The sequence below is a fragment of the Diabrotica undecimpunctata genome, chromosome 8 (assembly GCF_040954645.1).
Source record: "Diabrotica undecimpunctata isolate CICGRU chromosome 8, icDiaUnde3, whole genome shotgun sequence".
In the NCBI taxonomy this organism is placed as follows: Eukaryota; Metazoa; Arthropoda; class Insecta; order Coleoptera; family Chrysomelidae; genus Diabrotica; species Diabrotica undecimpunctata.
This window is the reverse complement of record NC_092810.1, coordinates 88,937,490-88,959,286: the sequence shown is the minus strand read 5'-3', so window position 1 is coordinate 88,959,286 and position 21,797 is coordinate 88,937,490. Positions and strand designations below refer to the sequence as shown.

Sequence of the window (21,797 nt, the reverse complement as noted above, 5' to 3'; positions counted from 1 at the left end):
TTTTCGATGTCCTCATTTGCCCCTGTCCACATTTACCCTAATTGACCTTATTAACTGATTATAAATTTGACTTTTTAGTGTGCTGTCAAACATGACGAAATATAGGTATTATAGATATGAGAAAGAAATAGTAAATTTAGAATAACCGTAGATTATTAAAAGTGATAAAGAAAAACAATAGTTGTAAAAAAATCAAGTACAAAAAAGATTTTATTATACCTATTTCCAAATATTGTATATAGTTAATAACGCTGCATGAAATGACGAAAATAATCTTATTTACTATTAAATAAAATCATGTTACGCAAAGTTATGCGAATCATGCCGCTGTCCGGTCCGCAAGCTGCCTCAAGTGCCTCACTCTGCCTTCGGTCCTTCGGTGTGTGTTAATGTACACCATCATCAAGGTACGAGACGAAGCACGAAGCACACCTTGCTCCCAAAGCTTAGAAGTTCAGGTAAAAATCGGAAAAGCTCTAAAAACCTAAAAACATCCTTACGCGCATGTCCCGTCCCTACCACGCCGTCTATTGTTGGAATGGATTTCAGAATTCACGACAGCCCAAGCAAAATACTATCAGTGACGCGATGACCATGTTGTTGTGTGCACGTCCAACAGAAAAATTATAACCTTCAGTTAATACATCGCGCAGTGTTTCAGTGGTTTTGTTATTGTGCAATTTTGTTTCAAGGATTTGTTTTTACCTTTTTGGAAGTGCCAAGCAAGGTTAGTATTTATTTTTTTCGCTTAGAATGGTATTTCACCAATGACATTGTTGTTTAATTAATTTTTTCGACCTTTATAGTATTGTTCATTGCTGAACTAGGTATGTTGCAATATCCAAATTATTTGATCGATCCGCTGTTACGACATTTATAATTGTTGCGCCTGTTTAAGTACCAAAATATTTCCGATAAATTGTTATTCATAACTACATAGGTATACAACAATAACTATAACATTGATTGAAATAAGAATATATTATAAAGAAAACGTATAAGAACATATTATTTGAAACGATATTATGCTTACACCACAAATAATCTGTTTTATATCAGCTGCCATTAAGATCAAACAAAATCGAGAATACTGGAAACAATTGAGGGAGGCATATGTTCAGCAATGGACGTCACAAGCCGTGTGATGAGGATTAAATAAGATATCGGTGATGATACAAAATATATACAGACCCCGTCTACGGTAACTAAATACATTATTGATATAACCAAACATGAATTTTGTAGGATGCAGGCGAATGTCGTGTCTTTATTTCTGAAATTAAGAGTATATTATATTACATATATAATATTAATAGGTGTCCACTCTCTGTTAATGGCCGCATTTTTGGGTGTAACATAGTTATAGTTCAATTTCTTGAGAGACCTCCTACCTAAAGTGACACAATTATTGGTAGTTACGTTTATACAATTTCCATACATATTACTTTACAATATTTTGTAAGCTAAATTTATTCTTGTAGTTTTGGATAACAGACAGTGAATAGTATTTGGTAATCATCTTGATTTTATGGGTTTTCTAATATTTTTATCGTATAATAACTAATATTGGTACTGCACGTATGAAATAAACAATGTTTATACCATAATTAAATGCTCATTCAAAATGTATTTAATTTATTTTTGTATACAATAAAGTGGGCAAATTATCTATCATTTGTCTTTTGATCTTATCGGTCATTAAATGGCAGTTTGTTCCTATCCTCCATTATAAATTCTTTTGTATTATTAATGCTTTCCTATATTTATTTAGCCACAAATTAATGACAAAATAGCTTTGGAATTAGAGTTTTATGAACTTTAAATTTCTTTTCATTTTAACTATATGAAAGTAAGCAATGCTTTTTAAATGAACACAGGAAATTATTTAAGAAAAGTATGTTTTTACATTTCGAAGAATCATAAACACCACACTGGAAATTTATACGGGGATTATTCAAGTGATTCCAAAGAACTATTACTCACTTCCAGCTAAAAGATAATGATAATATGCGTTTTCTCATCACTTTTGTTATTTGTTTACTCTGTAAGTTTGTCAAAAACGTCTGGTTCAACTTATCAATCACAATTATTAATGCGCATTTATGTATTTTTCTACCTACAAACTTATTATTTTTACTTCCAAGGTCAGCTTGATTGGGTGGTTGTGATATGGTTGATTAAGCCAACCACATACTTGACAATATTGTGAAATACAATCCAGGAAACATGACACTGCATATCTCCGTCATGTAAAAACTTTTAATCAATATACCTAAAACGTGTCCCTTGTACGCCATTTAAATATTTTTTATATTCAGTCCCGATTGATATTTGATAACGAGGCGCTCCTTTAGATATTTAAAAAGGTTATATTATAGTGTTCAATAGATCGCAACACAAATTTAACCATTCGATATATAGGTAGATTATACGCAGATATCTTTTATTCGCCCTGTGCTAACATTAACATATTCCTTTTCGCTACCCAACCCACTACCAATTTAAAATCGTATATCTACCTGCTAGGGCACATGTGTTTTCCCACGTGTACCTGGTTTAAGACTTGTATTGTCGTTCGGGATACAGCTTTAAGGGAAACATTTAATTTTTGTGAAATTTACCCCAAATTGGCTGGTCATTATTTTCACCCTTTTGAAGAAGGCAAGCTGCGACAGGGTTTAACGCTTACATCATTTTGATGTATGAAGACTTGTTTTCAGATTGATGTAAACCCCAAGTAGGTAGTTGCACTTAGCTTTTCCTTTTATTATTAAGTTGTATACATGCATTGCTGGAAGCTATTAAATGCCCTTCGGTTATCAAAAAAACTGGAAAACTTATGGATTTTTTTATTAGCTGACTCGATTTGGTTAAATATTTGGTCAACAACAACAAAGTTTTATAAATAACAATGGAAGCAATACTTATCAATTCTAGGAATAAAGTATTTCTACATATTTATAGTTTGTTTGAAGATTGTGTAAAGTGCCTTATGCTTGATTTTTTTTGTTTCAGGACCTTTGGTTTCATCATCCATAAGTGTCAGTAGTTCCCGATAACGCAAAACCATTTTTATTTTTGTTTTAATCTATTAAAAACAGTGGGTGATACTTAGTGATTTAACTTACTCGTTCAAAAATGCAAAACATACGTGTCCAAGAACCTCCGCAAAGTATTCGTCGTTTAAATGACAAATCGTTGGAAATTACCTCTGCCGGGGGCGATGTTGTGAAACTGCGAGTGCCCCAGCCGCGCGATACACAATGTCGGGTGCCGAGAGTGACTTCTGATCGTAGTAGACATGTTCCTGTGGGTACTACTAACAGTGAAAGACTCTTGCAGAGTTCCATCATAGCCGATAAGTACCAGTTGTTCGAACAAGTTGAAGGCAGTTCGTTGTATCGGTGTCTGGATATCAATACCAAGGAAGAGCTGGTTTGTAAGGTGAGTGCCATAACAGGTTTTATCAAATAAGAGCGTATATCCATATAAGTTGGGGCTGCTCATATCACTGTAAGAATTATTATCACGGAAATATTATTATTGTTTTAGTTTTATTTAACAGTATACATTTCAGACCAGTTATACAATCAAGATCTATTTCCATTGCGTGGTATCCTCTGTTCAATGCATTGAATTCAGGTTGTCCACCATTTCCTTTTATTTTACTGTAGTCTCCTTTCCATTCTATTTATATAAAAATTGTTTTTACTTCGATTTTTGTTTGTTAGATTCGATTAGTATCTAAATCAAATCGTAAACGATAGTATGAAGAAAATAATATTTGTATCGTATCATATCGACATGAGTAAATTTACGAGTACATTTTTCGGAATATTTATATCTACTTTGACAATATCTTTTTATTGTTCGTATACATTTGCTATAATCATCAAATCATCTTTGATTTTTATTTTTTTTGTGATCATCGATCAGTTTGTTATTGTTTACTTTGTCGAATAATTTTCTCATGAGTCCTTTTAGTTGAACAATATGCATATATTAAACCTAAAACGCTTAAGGAGAAAAGTATATAAGTAGATGCATTTTCTGCAGCGTAGACAACTTTTCGTTCTCACAATAAAGCTCCTCGATTATGTTGAATATCCCTGTTGGAATAAATAAATACTAAATTAAAAACTCTATTCTGCGCCCTTCCCACTGGTGAGTAATAGCGAATCTGATTGAATGAAACTAATACACTATGAATCTACGACAAGAACTAAACCGGTTAGTTGGTCAAGGAGATGACCATCAAACTGGTTAGACAAGCCAAGATTTCGCGATGCGAGTCTGGGAATGCACCGATTTAATAGGGCCATCCGGTTCTTTACTGAGACCCTTCTACTTGCACTACGAATTATACATTTCTCGATTAATTCTCCGATGTGGGAAATCTGGCGAAAAGTCGTAAAAATATATGCACCCTAAGTCATATAAAATAGATTCTATTTGCATATATTGATATTAAAGATTAAACATCATAGAATAAATATACAATTTTATAGTGTGCTTTTGAAAGGGTTTCAGGTAAAAGTATTACCATGTATAGTGACCGATTGGTAACAGCTGCAATCTCGATACATTCTAATTTTCACCCCTTTGACAATGCCTCAAAAATTCAAGAAATTTGGAATTTATATACAATTGGGCGTTTATTTTTATCAGCTGCTTTCTCTTTTGAACATTCTCACGTAGTAACAATTAGTCTCTATGCATTTATATGTATATATATATATATATATATATATATATATATATATATATATATATATATATATATATATATATATATATATATAATTCATCATCTATACTAACTCCCATATCTAGAACCCTAACACCATAGATAACTAGTCTTGGCACCGAGAGTTTTAAAACAAATGTCAACCTATGCATTTTCAACAGCATAATTATTACGGAATAGGTATTCATTCTATCAGTTATGTGTGTGGAGAGAAAGATGGTATTAGGCAAAGAATCTGTTTGCTACATGTAAAATTGTTCAAATTTTTATCTTAGGTTAGATATAAACTTAATTCAAATTTCAAATATAGGTATTTATTATACAATGAAAATATATATAAGAATCAAGTGTTTGGGTTCATTCTATTATTAAAAAATGATTTTAGAATTAATTGTATTCACTAATGGTCGTGTTTCTTCCATTAAGATAAAATATTCGGCTCGACTGAAATATATTACAAAACGAAGAATCCGTTTCGACCGGAAACCGTCATTCAGCCTACCAATAGTGAGCACAACAATAATTAAGAAATGAGAACTATGCAAATGTGTTTGTCAAAACTGTCTGCATAAGTTTTTGGAGAGCCTACTGAAGTTGACATAAATGTTCATAAAAATATTTATAAATGTTCTACATAATTCTGCTATGATAAAAAACGGGTACATTCTGACTCTTTAGTAGATATTTTGTACCTCACGCACTTTATCTTTTTGTACGTTTCGCAACGTAATTCCACGTTGCCTTTTGATGGCAATATCATTACCACACAAAATTTTTGGAAGACTCTAATGTAACTAATTTCCTGTTATCTAAGCAATTATTCTTCGTTTCTTAATCCAAAAGAATTTTACGATAACTTGATCATGAAGCATGCATTCGTTCACGTGATTGGACGGATATACACTATCATCTATATTATATTTGAAATTCTCACGCAATAATGCAAAAAATGTGTTTCCAATGTTTTCTATCAACAGGTATACGTCAAGCAAATATCAATATTAGATTAAAGACTGTAGATAACAGTACTTTGTGTACTGACAACTTCAAAATGTTTTTATTTGTTAATATGCAAAAATGTTGCAACGATATCGCTTGTTTGGATTGGTTTTGAAACATCTTTGACATAATTATTTTGTCTATTTGATCAGACCATTCACATCATCATCGGTACCGTATATTTCTGATAAAAACTTCGAATGCAGTGGCAAGATTTTGTTCTATAAACATAATTTACAAGGTCCAATCACGACAATCAAATATAGATTGTTTATCATCTGTAGTTGTTCTATTCAATGAAATTTATAATTATGTACTTAAATATATCATTATTAATTACAATTATTATGGAAGTATTTCTGGAGAGAAGTCAAATAAAGGATCTTTTATTCTCTTCTTATTTGTCCAATTATTATTTGATGTGTTCCTTTTTTACTGTTTCTTTTTTTCATCCATTTTTATTGCCTAAATATTTTCATATAGCTGTGTAAACATTGAGCCCTATTTTACGTCGTATAGACTGATATAATAACGTTGCATGTATATTTAGAATTATTTCTTGGTATTTATTAATGTAGTGTGCTTACCTTTTTAATTTACTGTTTCAATTTTTTAATCACTATTTCCAGTTCCAAAATTTATTGGGAGATAAAACCCCTATCTACCCTGTGTTACTGTTTTGCCAACTGATCTGTAGCTGTTTTTAGGTACACTTCACGATTGATATTTAGTTTTATAATTACTGCTATTTAGAGCTTGTTTAAGGCTCTTGGAACAATCCTGTCAAATTTTTTCCAGGGTCAATGAAAGCAAAAAAAAAATATTAGCCTTAGTAGGGCGTTCCGATAAGTACTTAGCCTGCATAAGAAAAACAAAAATTTTGAAAAAATGGCGATTTATTTCTCATGTCTCGTGTCCTTTTAGCTCGATACACTTGACCCAGCGATGCTTCAACTTATTTAACCCCTCTTAATGGAACAAAATGACCCGCCTAGAAAAACGTTCCTTGATAACTTTGATGAAAACATGAGAAATATGGGAATTCGTGCTTGGCGGAGGATGGTTACGGGAAACTGGAGAGAAATTCTTGAGAGGCTAGTACCCATGGAGGGTTGTAATGCCAGAATGATAACGATAAACGTAAGAAGACAAAGTGCATGATAATTAATAACAAGAAAAAGATAACAGAAGGTCAACTGTACGTCAACTAACCTCCATTAGAAACAGTGAACACTCTGCAACTACCTCGAAATCATAATAAATGAAGAATGGAACAACATCCAGGAGATAAGAGCGCGCATCGAGGAAGCTAGATACACATTCAACCGCATGAGCTCCTCTGTTATGTTTTATGGTTGTAAATCGTGGACCTTGAACGAAGATATGTGCAAGAGAATTATAAATGAGGAAGTCCTCAGAAGAATGAAGAAGAATCTAGAGGTACTGAACACCATAAAATCTCGAAAGCTACAGTGCTTTGGACACATTGTGCCAAATGAATCCAAATATGCCATCCTGTAGCCACAAATATTTGGAAGACGGGGACCAGGAAGAAGAAGAAAATCCTGGTTAAAGAACCTCAGAACCTAGTTCAACACAACATCTATGCAGCTTTTCCGCGTTGCTGAAGACAAGATAAAGATTGTCACGTTGATCGCCAAAAATTCATCACTGATACACACATCATTTGCAATTTTATCTTCTACGGTGAAGTTTTTGTTCTTTGGTTTCTTATCATCATCCTCGGTTCGACAATCCTTTGTGGACCCTGGCCTGCTCTAAGATTCGTCACCATTCTGTTCGGTTTCTGGCGACCTGTTGCCATCTTCTGATTTTTAATACCCTTAAGTCCGTTTCAGCTCCATCTAACCACCTAATTCGCGGTCGGTCTCTACTTCTTCTTCCTACAAGTATTCTTATGGTTAGTCTTTTAGCAATCGTGTTGTCTGGCATTCGTACTATATGTCGAGCCCATCTAAGTCGTCGTATTTCAATGAACGTTACCGATGTCTGGTTCATTAAAGAGTTAGTATAATTCGAAATTATATCTTTTGCCCCACTGGCCTTGGTCGTTTATAGCTCCAAATATTTTACGCTCAAATATTCCCAAAAGTCCTTCATTCTTCTGCGTTAGAGTCCATGTTTCTGCCCCATATGTGAGGACCGGCATCAGCAGTGTTTTTTATGTAATAAAATTGTAGTTGTATATATATTTGTATATTTTTTATATAATAATTTTCTGGGATGTTTCTGGGGTGGAATTGTTGTTTTAGTCCATAGTATGCTATATTTGTAGGGTTTTAAAGTCTTTTAATTCTTCGCTAGCGTGCCAAACTATGTGAAGGTGTCAACACGTTCAAAGAAATGACTGTTTCCCGTTCCTCATTTGCTATAGGATTCCTAGTAACTAACATGTAATTCGTTTTGTTTCGGGGATGACTAGACCGACCTGTTTCGTCGCCGTTTCCAATTCTTGGAAATATTGCTAAACATCTCGCTTGCTACGTCCTATAATGTCAATGTCATCGACGTATGCTAAGATTTGTATCGATTTATTGTAAATAATACCACCGTCTCTAATTTTTGTATCTCGGGCTGCCTTTTACTAGGCAATATTCAAGCAAGGGCATCCCCTTGTCTTAGTCTATCCTTTATCTTAAGGTTCTATAATTCTCTCCCTATGTCTTAACACTGACTTTTAAGTTAGAAATTGTCATTCTCGTTAATCGGATAAAATTTTCTGGTATACTAAACTCACTCATTGATTGGTAGGTATAGTACTGTTCTCTTGACACTGTCGTAGGCGGCCTTGAAGTCGATGAATAGGTGATGGGTTTCAATATTAAATTTTAATGTTTTCTCGAGGATCTGTCTTATTGAATGAATCTGATCAATTGTTGATTTTTCTGGAGTATGGTATGGTTTTTCGGCCTGCTTTGCTACAGCTGACTATGTAAACTAGTAGCCTTTCGTAGAGAATATTTGCTAGTATTTTGTAAGCAGTTGTTAACAAGGTTGTAGAGTTCACTGCTAATTTGATCATTTCCTGGTGATTTATTATTTTTAAGCTTTTTAATGGCTTGGGCAATCTTTTTAGTGGTAGGTGGTCTTTCGTTTGGGCTGAATAGATTTTAATCATTTTGATCTGTTACTGCTTATCTGTATGATGGTCATTAAATTTTTCGTCGAAAAATTCAACCCACCTGTTCAAAGATTGCGGCCCTATCATATGTAATATTTTTTCTTCTCTTCCTAGGGTCTGGTATTCCTCCTTTGCTGTGTTGCATCCTGATTGATTTGTCTTTAGGTATGTTCTATTTTTATTATCTTTGGCTTCTTAGCACTCCTTGTCAAACCATTTGTTTTCTTTAACTGTTGATTTTTCCCCAATATTTCCGTTGCCTTCTGAGTTACTATGTTTCTACATTTTCTCCAAAGTTCCTCCAGATTTTTACCCGCCTTGAGCCTCTCACTTTCCTCATCCATTTGTCTCCATTACTCTCTCGCAACGGTTTTAATACGCAGATTTTCAGCATTAATTCTGTCTTGTTTCATCTGTTTATCCTTCTGTAAGTTTGATATTCTTCCTCTGATTTTTGCTACTACAAGAAAGTGGTCACTGTCTATGTTTGGACTTGGGTAGATTCTGACGTCCATAAGGTCAGAAGAACACCTTGCATCTATCAGGATGTGTGATCTATCAGGTTAACGGTTCCATAGTCGGGGGATTTGTCACGTAGTTGTCTTAACCTTTGTTTAATTTTTTTCGTTATTGTAAATGCCAGGTTTTAGTATTTTGCTTCCCCTTTTCTTATTACGTAGTCGTTCAAAGTTTCCTGTGATACTGAACACTTTGTTTTCACTGTACAAATTTTTTGTGGTCTCTAGTAATTCTTTCTACATTCCCAATTTGTACATTGCTTTTGCATAAAAAAAGAAATATTTTATATAAGTAAATACTTATTTTCAACTTAATTAGTTATTTTTCTTGATAATAATGTTGTTTTCCTATAATAATGACTTAACCTTTGAATTTTCTTAGATATCCTTCACATATTGACTTCCCATGTTTACAGAAATTTACGCTTTTCGTACAAAACACGACGAAGGTCACTGGAAATCCATTAAACTTAAAAAATAAAAAGAAATCCGGTTTATTATCATATTTTATGCAGTGCATACATTAAAAAAATACAAATTGAATGTTTACGTCGTCGTATGACGTAGGATTTCTTTAAAATCAGTTAGCAGATTGGTGTTACCTATCGCTCCAGGTGTCACCTTGTCTCAAACGAATATGATCTCGACTTGGTGTAATTTTAGACGCAGAAAATTAATGAAATAACTTTTTGCGCTGCAAAAATTATCAAACACGTGTCAAGTTCTCAGTATCGTTGTTATAGTAATTTTCAGCCGTTTTCATAGTGTTGAGTATTTATTAAAGTAATCTATTTTTTAAAGTATGACAGTCTGGTAAAGGTGTAAAAATACTAAAATACTAATGTACGTATATATATATATATATATATATATATATATATATATATATATATATATATATATATATATATATATAAATTAGAAGCAGGTCAATTCTAGGAAGGAACATTTATAAATCATTATCGAATGAGCGAATATTCCAATATTGGCTTTCTAATTTTCGGAATATTGATAATCACATTTCCTACAACTATTACATTTTAAAGAATATCATAAATTTAGTTTCTTTACTTTCTTTTGAGCCGTTAATAACTGTGTTATGAAAAATGTCCTCAACGTTTACCCCAGTAAAGTGTAAGAGTGTGCTTAATTAAAAAAAAAAACTGTAGTGAATAATGAATTTTACATAAAATGTTTGCTACTGTTAGAAATACAGGGTATTTCTAAAAGGTATATCATTAATTAAATCACGCATTCCGGGGACAAAAATAAATTGATTGAATTCAACTTACCTTAGTACAAAAGTGTACACAAAAGAAGTTACAGCCCTTTAAAGTTACAAAATAAAAATTTTTTTTGCATTATCTCCTAAACTACTTGACATTTTGTAATAAAAATGGACACGTTACTTTCTTGTCCTGAAAGCATTTTTCATAAAAAAAAAGAAACAACAAAATTTAAGCTCACAGAAAAATTTTAAGGGGGGTGAGTAGCCCTAAGTCCCCCCAAACTTTTTAGTATGTTCAAATCAAATGAATTTTGTGGCATGATTAGTTTAACACATTATTTTTAAAACTTTTTTGCCTCTTATCACTTTTTCGAAAAATTAGTTTTTTTCTAGTTGGCCATAAAATTACAATTAGTTTCTAGGGATACAATAATTACAAACAGTTCCATCAATAATAGTCAATAATTTGAAGCTATCATTTATTGTGTGAATAAGATTAATATTAAAAATTTTGATATTACAATGGCCTACACATTTCAGGAAATGGCAGATATGCATTTAACTTTGGGTACGTTGGATCAGATTAAATTATGATTTCAATAAACTATCAGTCAGCTAGCAAGGCGTTATGCAGTAAAATACCCCAATCGAAATACACCCGATAGACGATTATTTCTGACCATTGATCGTCGTTTACGGGAAGTGGGTACATTCCAACCGCAAGTTGCTGGTAGTAGTGGTCGTCCAATAATGGATGCAACTGACGAAGACATTTTAGAAATCATTGAAGAAGTACCTAGAACAAGTACAAGGGTAATAGCTGCTCAACTAAATGTTCCTCACGTAAGGGTTTGGAGGTATTTGAAGGATCAGCTGCTTAAACCCTATCACTTATCAACGGTTCAAGAGTTATTGGTTGAAGATTTTCCTAAAAGGATTGGATTTTGCGATTGGTTGTTAATGGAAAGCACTCGAAATATTAATTTTATTAGAAATATTTTGTTTACCGACGAGGCTACCTTCAGTAGAAATGCAATAACAAACCATCATAACGAGCATATTTGGGAGGACGAAAATCCTCACGCCAAAAAACCGAGTCATCACCAAAGGACTTTCAAAGTTAATGTTTGGGCAGGAATTGTGGATAACAATCTAATAGGCCCAGTATTTCTTCCAAATAATTTAAATGGTGATAATTATTTGCAGTTCTTGGCAAACGATTTACAAGAGTATTTGGAAAAAGTGAATATTGCAATAAGGCAAAATATGTGGTTTCTACAAGATGGCGCTCCACCGCATTACGGTAATGAAGTCCGGGAATACCTGTGCAGGCAGTATCCTGGTCGGTGGATTGGAAGGGGTCGTGACGCACTTATTTCTTGGCCACCCAGAAGTCCAGGTCTTAACCCCATGGACTTTTGTTTTTGGGGGTTTATGAAAGAGAAAGTGTATTCTGTAACAATATAGGACGAACGACAATTGAGGGTTAGAATAATTGAAGCTGCAAATCAATTTCGTCAGAAAAATATGATTTTTCAGCGCATTCGGTTTTCCTTATTAAAACGATACCAAATGTGTATTGAAGAAAATGGTGGTCATTTTGAACATTTGTTGTAATATCATATTTATAGAGGTTATAGACATTTTTTGTACTTGTTAATTCATTTAACTGTTTTTTGAAAAAAGTGATAGAGGCAAAAAAAATTTAAAAATAATGTGTTAAACTAATGATGCCACAAAACTCATTTGATTTGAACGTACTCAAAAGTTTGGGGGGATTTAGGGCTGCACACCCCCCTTAATAATTTTTCTGTGAGCTTAGATTTTGTTGTTTCTTTTTTATGAAAAATGCTTTTAGAACAAGAAAGTAACGTGTCCACTTTTATTACAAAATGTCAAGTAGTTTAGGAGATAATGCAAAAAAACAACTTTTATTTTGTAACTTCAAAGGGCTGTAACTTTTTTTGTGTACACTTTTGTACTAAGGTAAGTTGGATTCAATCAATTTATTTTTGTCCCCGGAATGCGTGATTTAATCTATGACATACCTTTTTGAAACACCCAGTATAGTCTCTACACTTGACAATAAGACAGGGATTAGTGAATCTATAGGATGATTATTTATTATTAAATCCGTCACCGTATAATAATAACCCATATTGGAAACGATACTGGAATATTTACAGGTGGTTTACTTGATAAGCCTTTTTTTCCTCATCTGAGATTATAGATTTCTTGTATCTTTCTGCTTAGTTTATTTCTAGTACAATAAAGTAAAAATGTCTATTAATGTGCAACATAGAAGATGTTAAACAACTTATGAGAGATATTTAAAAAGTAAATATGTATACGCAAACAATAAATGGTTTCAATATTCACAAGAATACTATAAACCCTTCAAAAATAATACACGGAATATATCGGGGATCAAACATCTCCCGTAGCTACTGTGTCCATGACGTAATGGTCAGTACTGTTTGTGCATATTAATGTACACGTCCTGAATCCTATCCCTTTCAAACAATAGCTACGATGCTAAAAATCATACGTCTTTAATAAATATTCATGCAACCGTGTGAAAGCTCGAGTTGGTCAGTGTAGTCATAGATAACAAAAGATATCTTTGCATAATAAATTTTTAACCCTTCTACTAAATCACTGCGTCAAAAATTGAATCAACAAGATATTGTGTATCTATATTAAACTACAATAATACCAATAAACTAATTCTAGTATGGTTCCATCTTGTGGAGAAGATTGAAAATATATATAAATATATATATATATATATATATATATATATATATATATATTTGAATGGTTATGTATTAATATCTATTATTATTAATATCTATTAATAGTGTTAGTAGCACTGTCGGGGGAAAAATTAAAGAAAATTTTAAAAACGTATTACAGAAAAATGAAGGATATTATTTCCTGTTAGCAAATTTGGCTGAAATTCTTTTTGGCGACTGTATGGAAAATTTTAATATAGGTACTCGATCACTAACTGGTTTAAAATATATTTATAAGTTCTTTTCCAAAAAAAAAAAACATATAAGATATTTTTTATGTTCTAATAGAGAGAGAAGAAGAAAAATAGGTACATTCGTTCTATTTATAATGTACTTCCCTATTAAAATTTTGGGTACACTGAACTAAGAAGAAACCTTAGATAATTCTACGGGAATGAAATTTTAGGTGGAAAGGACATAATCGAAGTCTCGATTAATCGAAAAAGATGAAATCATGTTGGAAGTGAAAGTATTTACGAAAAATTAGAGATTTCTGTAGTAAAAATTAAAAATGAAATTATTTTGACCAAACGTGGCTAAACGAAGGTTTGTAGATACATATGACCGCAGCAAATTGTTGTTTGCATGAAAAAAAGCGTGTTTTTAGATGAACAATTTGCGAGAATAAAGGCTTGCTTTGGTAAACAAAAAAAGGACTAATAGTTAGCCATATCGGTAGTGAACATGTCTTTTTAAATGGTGGTTTATTAACATTTAAGTGAATTTGATCTGGTGATTACCACGAAGATATGAATGCTGATGTTTTTGAAGAATAGTTTGATCAAATGATACAGCTAATTGCAACGGATTTCATACCTGTTTTGGACAATGATCCGTAGCATGTAAGAATATCTGAAAAATTGTCTACAACTACCTGGAAAAAACGTCGTATAAAAACCAATTTTGTTGTCCAGTTGTTGTTCAGTTTTGTTCTCCATAAAAACTACCAATTATTTTATAACTATTCTTGTGTAAATGTTTTTTCTATGGTACATTAGATCCACAACAGTCCTATCATTTAAAAACATAAGGAATTCCCATCTGTACTTTTCACACGAGTCCATATAAACAAAATTCTCTTGGTCATTAGTAACCCCTACTAGACGATTTACAAATGGTTGAATTACTAAATGAAAAAAATACGAATGTATGTCAAATGACTATATTACATTTTATCTACAGCTACAAGTATGGATTGTTTTAATATTTAATTTAAACCTATAAATGTTATTACTCAATTTCAATGATGTAACCGTGTACAAGGTAACGTATGTCCTTTTATTGTCTGTTGGCATGGTTGCAAGAATACGTACTGTTTCTAAAATAGTCATGAATCAGTCGTTCCCCTTTTTTTATATAAATGGGATAGTACGAAATGGATAATTCATAAAGATATGGGTATTTGTATTAAAAGTTGTTTTTACTCCATAGTTGTGTAAAAAGTATATAAAAACATTTCTGAATGGTTTGGTTTTTCTTCTATTTTGAAAATAGTATTTTTCCGAGTAACTTTTTCCTTAACTTGAGCCCAAATCAATTCTACTGGTTAAGCTCATAATAGCAAGTAAGGAGTCGAAGGATCGATATACTATGTGTAGTACTTTTTAATTGTATCCTGGTGCATCTTAGCAACCTTGTAAAGTTCTTATTAGGTAGGATCTTATTTCTAAGCTTTTGGTAGTGGAAATAAGCCTAAGTAGCCCTAGTAATAACTACTTATTGAAAATATTTATTGTAACAGACCGTTACTAAAAAATATTTCCATTCATGTATTCACGATAGTCACAGTAAGTTAATAATCCATCTTCTACAAATTCTTCAGAACTGAAGATATCAACATCTTTTCCAAGAATTCCTGCCTTCCGATTTTAATCTTTTTGTTTGTCCTTCTTTACGTGCTATCTCCGCGACGAAGGTTGGCAATGATCACTGCTGTTCTAACTTTTGACACTACAGCCCGAAAGAGTTCAGTTGAGCTGTATCCAAACCATTCTCTTGAGATTTCTCAGCCAGGACATTCTTCTTCTACCTATACTGCGCTTTCCTTAAATCTTTCCCTGCATTATTAGTTTTAGTAATTCATATCTGTCACCACGTGTTATATGACCCAGATATTGTAGTTTTCTTATTTTGATGGAATCCAGTATCTCCCTGCTGTTCTCTATTCTTAGTGCTTCTTTATTGGTTTTTTTGTCTGTTCAGGAGATTATCAGCATTCTTCGATATTATTTATTTAAAGTCCATGACTTCACGCCATACAAAAGAACAGAAAATACATAACGCTTTAGTACTCGTTTTCTAAGATTTAGGATTTAATATTATGTTGAATATTTGTTTCATATTATTGAATGCACTTCTAGCCTTTTTTATTCTAACTCTAATTTCTTTGGTATAATCGTTTGTTTCATTAATGTTTGCCCCTAAATAGTTATAATTCTGAACTCGTTCTATCGTCTTATTATTTACATGTAGATTGATATATGTATCTAATATTTTTTTGTCTGTCCAGTATTTAGGTAATATATTTGCTTATTCTTTTTTCTGACATATTTAATCTTTCGTAAACAGTTTCTCCTCCAATAGTTATTTCTCGATCGTCCATCAGGAATATCTCTTATACTTGAAATCCATCACGTCTTTAAAAAATTTCGAAATGACCTAGAGAATTTTGGAGAGTGCTTGCTTCTTCGGTACTTGTCATAATTTTATCAAATGTTCCTCAAGTAAAAGGCATGCTTTATGTCTTGTTCTTTGTTTGAATGCCTAATCGATTTTAATTGGTCGTAGGTCTGAAGAAGTTTTAAGGGGTTGAAGGGGTCCACTTTTGCTTTCCTTGATTAATTTATTACCAATAACAGTTAATTCTATAGTATCATCAACACTTGCACTCGATTCTTGTTTTTCAATGATAGGTAACAATTCATTAAGAGAGAAGTTTTTAATTTAAATATAATGGACCCGTTTTTAGTTATTTAAACGGTTCCATTTCAGTCTTCATATTCTTTATTTTGTTCATTTCGCTCTAAATATGTGTATCAATTTTACTCACAAAATTCTCCGTAATGATGATATTTATTTTAAAATAATGTTCCGCTACTTTGTTTTAAGAACTTGAACAGTACTAATAAAGGGATTAAACCAGAAATGTTTTCTACAGGAACAAATATATACAGCGAGTATAATTTTTAGTAACATATGTCTACAATATAAATATTTTGGTACGGCGATAAGATTATTTCATGATTTTCATATGCTTGATTTATTGCCATATGTAATTCTTTTACTGAATTTATCGTTATTTTTAAACTTCTTATATATTTTCAGCAATTTTTTAGATTAGAAACTGAGCGTCTACACACATCTCGTTATCTTCATCTGTTTTCCTGTTAAACGTTATTAATATAAGTAATCACTTTGATTTCTACAGCGCCCTTTGTAGTGTCATAAATTTATGAAATCTCCAATTGCAATTAAGCCGGCATGCAAACGTTTTCATGAGGCGATAATATCGATACCTGCACGAGTTTTCTGACATTTTCCTGGTGTATTGTTTATGTATATAATATCAAAAGGTGACAAGGTCGGTGTTGCATGAATTAATTATTTTATAATAGGTATACCGAGAATTTCATGCGAAATAAGGTAGATGTGACGCCATGTTTGGGTTGGTTAAAGACATGTTTCAAATACATTTATTACAAAATTTCGTTCATTTTTATTATTATCTTTTTTAGTTTACGGTTTTACGACTTTAGTTAACGTATGTACATTATTTTTTGTTCCACTACCCTATTTTCTTCTATATTTTTGTATTCCTATCCCTGTCACCTTTTGCCATAATACATGTATCATCAGAAAACTTAGATCCTCTCTAACTTTTCGAACGCATTCACTGTATTCTTGTCCTTTTTACGTTCTACACTTGCTGTGCGCAATCTAGTAATCCGCATTGTTTTAATAAAACACATTATATTTCGGTTAATTGTATCAAATGCTTTTTCAAAGTTAACAAAGTTCAAATAAATATAGTTTATTTCCGCTACATCTTCTGAAATAATTCTTAAGGTGTTAATATGAACAATATATGGGCATTTGATCTTAATCCTATTTGGTTTTTTTCTGGAAGCCGTCTGCTAACTGGTCGTACTGCAGCGGATTGGTTTATTATACATATCCTATTTGGTTAGATCTTGTTGTCTCTTTTTGGAAACATAGCTTTCTTATCGCGGTCTACGAACGGAATGTATCGATCGGTGCCACGAATCGTACAGAGGTGTGAAAAAAAAAAACAACAAAAACGCAATGTAACGAAAGATCGCGCGATCACTACATGGAGCAGTAAACGCAGTCCCATGCGTGTTTCTTAATACGAATAAAATAAAATAAAAAAATTAATTAAAATAAAACAAAATAAAGTAAAATGAAATAAATTAAATTAAAAACCATCGCTCTGTGCTTAGACGAAGTCTTCCCCTTCTCGGTCACTCCCCGAGTGCCACATCTCGTTTTTTTTTTTATGTAAGGGTTCTTTATTTCTCTTGCAATATAATACATGTCATTATTTTACTTGCCTTTGTGAGTAATGTAATTAATTGGCCTCCTTTTTTTTAAGGAGTCACTTTTCTGTTTGTTGGCAACTTAATTATTACCACTTCTCTCCAATATTTCGGTATCTTTTCTTCGGGCTAATATGTAACACATTTCGAAAAGAAGTTAAATTTGATTTTCTTAATTCTACTGCATATCCATCTGCCAGCTGCTCCCTCGTGCTTAAGATCATTTATTGCATAGTTTATTTCATAGTTCGCAATTTCTTTTTCGGCGATATTTGTGGTGTATTCATGTATTCATATATTTATTATCTTAAATTCTGGTTTATTCCTACTTTTAATTTTATTCTATTCGGTTGTAAATCTCTTGTGAGATTAAAAGTATTTAGCAAAGTCTTTAAAGTGACTTAAATACTATAATGTTTGTCACAATTTTATTTCTTCTATGTTTTCATATATTGATTGTCTATTTAAAGCACATATGTAGTTGAATCTATTTCTAAACAAATACTTCTTTAAAAATGTAGGCCCATTAACCAACTCATTCAATTCCTGCGGCAAAATTAAATATTTATTTAGTTAACATATGGTTTTAGCTACTTGGTTGTTTTAAACAAAGAACAAAACTTGTTTTATGTCTTTCAACAATAAGCTCAACTTAAAAGGGTTAGTTTTAGGTAAATAAACAGTTAAAAAGTTAAGTAATAAATAGCATTTATACAATAGAATACGTTTTATTGTGAATGAGAAAAACATAATTCGTGGCTTAAGATTAAAAAACGTTAAATAAAAAAATAAAGAACCGTAAAATGAAAATATGCATCTCGTCATTCATTGTTTTTTTTATTATTTGAAAAAATGATAAAATGTATTTTTAAAGGGTTTATAAGTGGCTCATTATTTACTGTCCAAAAGAACCGTTTCCAACAATTTATCCCAAAGTAAAAACGTTTATCTTAATACTCCATTAGGCCCCGGCATGGTTAATTTGAATACACCCCTTATTAATTCACCTTGCGAATAAAAACACACGTCCCCTCGCCCTCCTGCCGCACTTAAAGCTACACTCATTTGTCATTCTTGAAAGAAACCATTATGAAGGACCCTGGGAAAATTTCTTCGCAATTTTTAGTCGAGTCGGGGGGTGGCTTACGACTAAATGGGTAAATAACCCTTTTGATTCACCCACCCTATCTCCGTCTTGCAAGAAGACTGCGTGAGCTCACATTATTATTGAGCATAAAGAACCTGAAACTAGAGATTAACGTTTGGGGGAAATTGTTGGTCGGCAAATGATAAGTTTAAGTTCACATAGTATTTTTGAATAAAGAGCTGTGGGAGTGTATTGTCTAAAGTTTTCATTTTAAAAACACCACTTATCTTGATCATATAATTCGTGATTTATACGGGAATGTTTCTATAACCGACCACTAGATATCATTATTAAAATACCAAATAAATTCTATTTTACCATATGCATTTCCCATTTTTATGTCATGGATTGATAGAAACAAAACAGAAAAATTGAACCAAACAGTATCAAAAGAGAGCAATAACGTAATTAACTCCACTCAAAGCTTTGAATGTTGCAAAAATAAATTTTTGGGAGATCTTTACAAAAATAGAATAGAATTTTGAAGTCTATGTCGAAAATTGCACTATTAAAATGTCAAACTGTGTGACTATAATGTCAGATTTGACATTTCTATAAGATTGTTGTCATATCTCAAATTACATAGCAGTGCAGCAGTATCTCTGTATAGATAAAAGTGAACCAAATCTACTTTTTCTTACGTAATTCCAGTTTCATTATAGATTCAATGATATTGTGACATTTTATCTTGCTGCAATATGTTTCTTTCCAGTTCACTCCTACTGACAATATAATTAATAATGAAATTTAAAATGCCTCTCAAGAATTCTTAGAATAACGCCCGTTAAACGAAACGACCGAATAATTTCCACAGCAAACTGTGATCTAATAATACATCTGTTATTACGTTACTAGTATTAGAACGCCGTATATGGCAACATCTCGAGCCTTACCTAGCATCAGGGCCGTGTGCACTGGTTCATTCTTTAAGGAAATTGTTACAAAATTAACGAATATTATCATTCTGTTTATACAAAAATTACAGCATTATTACAGTACTCTTAAACAGTTGAACAGGAAAACTCGTATGTACCCAAAACTATCGAAAAAATAATTTATAGATATATGTTAAAATATCAGGGATTCAAAATTTTTAGCATTCGGAATAAAAATATTGCACAATAACCCAAAGACTATCAAGGAAGTACGGTAAAAATATAAATCATTTCTTAACGACGGTGATCTACCATTGCTTAGGAAATCCTAGTATCTTAACCAAGCTTCCTTTTTATTCTTTGATGTTGAGAAACGAAAGAGAGAAGCATATCTAAGAAGCGACTGTAAACATGTTTGGTGCTTATTATATGCGATTGGGAGTAGAAGAATAATTCTTAAAATAAGAACAAATATTGGTACTTGATTTAAGTCAAAATGGCATAAGAAATTATTGAAAAGGCATAACCAGGAAACACGGAATCAAAAAATTTCAAATATACGCTTGGATAGAGAAAAATCTACTACATTATTAGGAAAAAGGACAGAAATCAATATAAGTTGGAAACTTATAAAATATGTAGACAATATATAGCGATATTGAAATATGTAAATATCTATCTAACTCTCAATCTATCTCTCGATGTGTTTATTCTATCCTTCATAATTTTACCAAACTGTCGAAAAATAGTGCACATGTGGATATATGGCTCATCCAACTCTTTTCACCTATCTCTGTTCTGGGTCTTCACAATCCAGTTTTTCCCAAATACTGCTCGGATATTTTCATACCATTGCATAAAAGGACTTATAAGTCTTCTTTTTCCAATCCATGGTTTTTATTCAGTTGATATTTTTATCAATATATCAGTTTCGGTCCTATCCACTATATCTCCATTAAGATTTTACCACTATTTGTACTGTATTTCATTCAAATATCAAAACTACGATTACGCATTGTCTAAGTATTCTGATTATGATATTGATCGTAAATTATTTGTTTTTGTTTCTTAGGATGCATTTTAATTTTCATGATGAAGTACATGCTAGTCGAATCCGTCTGTTATAATCTGCATATAGCGTTTCTTTAGACATTCTTATTGTCTGTCGTACGTTATGTCTATTGATCAAATAAGTGTATATTAATATGTATTAATCGTGTAATGTCTAGAAAATTTGTAATTGATGGAAAACTGTTACTATATCGTTGAGATCAAAGATCCAATTTGCGAGAGCACGTTTTTGCCCGACAGTGTACCGGATCTCCGCCCCTGTTATGAGTGTTGTTTCGAAAGAAACCGAGAAATTATTTCAACAAGCATAAGTTAAACAGTACCTTTAACAAATTTTTTGTATCAGTTAACGCATGACTTATTGTCAAAGAGACGGTATGCAAATACGACCGTCGAGGTGTTAGTACTGTTAAAATGATTTAATAAAAATTGATATCGCGGCTCTATGACGCTGTGTGTGGTGTAACCTTTACTTCAAGGTTCATATTAAAGGTTACTACTATTTTGATCAAGGCGACTTTTTGTATTGAATTGCTTTTTATGTTTTATATTCAGTTAACAGGTGAATTTTTTATTATACCAAAATATTTATGTATATTCAAATTTAAAAGTTTCGCAACACAAGGTAGTTGGTAAAACAAATAACAGTTTGAAAGATTTAAACAATTTTAAGGAGTAACGAAAGATATATTACAGAATTTAAGTAAATAAAATCTAAT

At 32.0% G+C, this 21,797-nt stretch overlaps 1 protein-coding gene across 1 annotated transcript in view; it reads left to right on the top strand.

The window, feature by feature from the left end:
- The first annotated feature begins 462 nt into the window (after positions 1–462).
- The window catches only part of trbl (tribbles pseudokinase 2), a 90,073-nt gene continuing 68,738 nt past the window's right edge, over positions 463–21,797 (top strand). The window contains exons 1-2 of the mRNA XM_072540574.1: positions 463–727; positions 3,016–3,444. Coding sequence (XP_072396675.1) covers positions 3,139–3,444 — 306 coding nt within the window. The 5' untranslated portion in view covers positions 463–727; positions 3,016–3,138. The remainder of the gene's footprint in view (positions 728–3,015; positions 3,445–21,797) is intronic.